This window comes from Malania oleifera, chromosome 5 (genome assembly GCF_029873635.1).
Source record: "Malania oleifera isolate guangnan ecotype guangnan chromosome 5, ASM2987363v1, whole genome shotgun sequence".
Lineage (NCBI taxonomy): Eukaryota > Viridiplantae > Streptophyta > Magnoliopsida > Santalales > Ximeniaceae > Malania > Malania oleifera.
This window is the reverse complement of record NC_080421.1, coordinates 108,204,490-108,207,688: the sequence shown is the minus strand read 5'-3', so window position 1 is coordinate 108,207,688 and position 3,199 is coordinate 108,204,490. Positions and strand designations below refer to the sequence as shown.

Here is a 3,199-nt window from a genome sequence, read left to right as displayed (position 1 = left end):
TAGAATATACCCGTGCACCTTAGAGTTAGTCAAATAAATCATCTATACGGGGTAGAGGATACTTATTCTTGATTGTCACCTTATTAATTTTCCTATAATCTATACACATACTCATGGACCCTTCTTTCTTCTTCGCAAATAGTACTGGAGCTCCCCACGAAGATACATTGGGTCGTATAAAACCCTTATCAAGCAAATCCTGCAACTGATTCTTTAATTCTGCCAACTTTGCTGGCGCCATTTGATAAGGTGCTTTAGAAATCGATGATGTACTTGGAAGCAGATCAATAGGAAAATCTACGTCATGATCAGGTGGCAAACCTGGTAACTCATCTGGAAAAATATCTACAAACTCCTTTACAACTAGCGTATCAGTGAGCTTCAATTCATTCCTTGGCGTTTCCTTCACAAAAGCCACCAATCCCTGACAACCACTCAGGAGTAGTCTCCTCGTCTGAATAGCTAAAGCTAACTGAGGTAAAGATTGCACCCACGACCCTATAGACTTGAATTCTGATCTTCCTGGAGGTCTAAATATCACTGCTCTCAAATGGCAATCTATACTGGCAAAGTTAGTTGCTAGCCAATCCATACCAAATATGATATCAAACCCGTGCATGTCTAGCACTATCAAATCAGCAGACAAAATCTTCCCCTAAATATCAACTGGACATCCTCAGAGCACCCTACTACACCTCACTACTGACCTAATCGGTGTAGATACTAACAATTCAGCGTCTAATAACTGTGTTTCTGCCCCACATAATTTAATACATCCCATAGACACGAACGAGTGTGTTGCTCCTAAATCAAACAATACAATAACTTTAAAGGAAAGCATGCTAACCATACCTATCACCACGTCGCCAGCTGTCTCAGCATCACCCGATGTCAAAGCAAAAATTCTGGCTGGAGACATATTCCTCTACTGGCCTCCACGTGGCGCCTGATAACCTCCTCGAGCAGGTCTAGGAGCGGGAGCAGCTCCAATCTGAGCCTGACAATCCCTCATCATATGCCCTGGCTCCCCACATCGGTAGCAGATATCTCGCCCGATACGACACTCGCCCGGATGTCTCTTCCCATAAGTCGGGCAAGCTGGAAAAGGCTACATACTCTGAAACCCACAGTTCCCCAACTCCTGCCTCTGGTCCCTATAGTAGTCACTTCTCTTCCACGAACCATGACTGAACCCTTGTTGGGAACCAGAAGACGTGGATCTCTTCTTCTGTCTCTGCTTCTCGGCTTCCAACCGCTCTCCAGCTTTTGCCATAGTTGCCCTGTCTACCAACTCGGCAAAATCTTGCAATTTCAATATCGACATTTGCTTATATATTTCTCTCCTCATACCTCTTTCAAACTGTTGTACCTTCTTCGTATCATATGGAATAATGTACGAGGCGAAATGAGACAATTCAATGAACCTCGCCGCGTATTGCTGCACTGTCTGTTGTCCCTGCTTCAAATTCAGGAACTCCTCAATCTTGGCTTCTCTGGATGAGGCTAGAAAATATCTATAAAAAAATATCTTCTTAAATCGCTCTCACGTCATCTCTATAGGCACTGTTCTCTGTTGCTCTAGGAATTTTACTGCCGTCCACCATCTCTCGGCCTCTTCAGTCAGTTTATACATAGCGAACAACACCCTCTACTCCTCAAAACACTGCAGCACCGCAAACACTTTTTCAATCTTCTGTACCCAGTTTTCAGCGACTACATGATTAGTCCCTGCTGAGAAAGCTGGAGAATTCATCTTAATGAACTTCTCAATCGAACTGACGTGGCCTGCAGATAGACCACCCTGCTTTCTGGAGTTCCTGGAAATTTCATCCATGACTTGTTGAGCCACGCTGCCCAGTATTGCATCTGAACCACCACTCCTAGCGCCTGAGGGCCCAACACCCTCATTACCACTAGCATAGGTGCTACTACCTCCAGGGTCCATCCTGGAAAGACAATAAACTTGACTTAGGACTCTATTATCATAACATATCATCTAAATAGTATATTACATCCTTAACTGATTCATTATCCCCAATCTTGACTCAAAGTTCAGTCTTGCATCCTAGATACCTAACCCGACAATAGTTTACCATGGCTTTCTTAAAATCGTCACCCCAGGAAAGACACACAAACCATCACGGAATTCCTACAACTAGAATACAAACCAAACCTCAAATTCCCTTCTCCTATACTTTGGTATTATTACTGCTGCATTCTAAAGTTTACAGAACCTAGCATCCTAGGCTCTGATACCAAACTGTAACGACCTGCTTAATTTACTACATAATAAATCACAATAAATATCATTAATTTAAAACATAATAAAGTCAACCTAAACCCATGGGTAACGGGGACACACCTGTCATATACAACGGAAACCTAAGCAACAGTAAACATAAATTTTCAATTATCCATAGTATACATAATACCAGAGTTACCTATATACCACCAACAACTGTATATAAATACAATCCTCCAAATCACAAAAGATAAAACTAGGATCTTCCGTCAACCCATTGACCCTAGTTCAAAAGACTCACCCTCCTAACGGGGTAGTAAAAACTGCCTCAACGGCGGGCTTGGTCTGCCCGTCTCTTTGGGTTTCCTAAAATGGTTTAAGCTGGGGTGAAATACCTCTCAATAAGGGAAGATAAACTAAATACAGTTGTGTGGCAACATGAATATTTGCGTACTACTATAAATATATAGTACATATCATATGTTTAAAAGCACTGATAATATCATAGCTGAACAAATATATCATTTCATAAATATACTAAATCATATTGTATTTTCTAGTCATATATCATCTAATATAATTAATAATTATGAAATTTACCCAGTATAAATAGCTAGTTGATGTCATACATTACCCCCCATGACGAGTTGTGCAGCTCGAAGGCGGGACCCGACAATGGCTGGTTGACCACTGTCGAATCAAAAATGTCTGTAAGTACGAAGGGTCCACCACACCCTGGTCCGGATTGCCAGGTAGACGTCTACAACTCTATATTGAAAGCCACAGCGACTATCCATCTCCCACCCCCTCTACTAGCAGGGGCGGTTAGCACAAGTTTGAACAGAACAGAACTGTATAACTATGGTACTGTGCTCCTGGAACTGATCTAACTATCATCCGGGTTCTGATAACATATAGTACATGAACATATACTGTTTAACATAAATAAATTGATAG

General features: G+C 41.7%; 1 protein-coding gene across 1 annotated transcript; it reads right to left on the bottom strand.

Annotated features, from left to right (window-relative positions):
* Positions 1-1,108: 1,108 nt before the first annotated feature.
* LOC131156112 (uncharacterized) lies at positions 1,109-1,834 on the bottom strand. The gene is made up of 2 exons (XM_058109559.1): positions 1,663-1,834; positions 1,109-1,503 (listed from the first exon to the last, which is right to left on the bottom strand). The coding sequence occupies exons 1-2, from the start codon at positions 1,832-1,834 to the stop codon at positions 1,109-1,111; spliced, it is 567 nt and encodes a 188-aa protein (XP_057965542.1).
* Between the last annotated feature and the right edge of the window lie 1,365 nt (positions 1,835-3,199).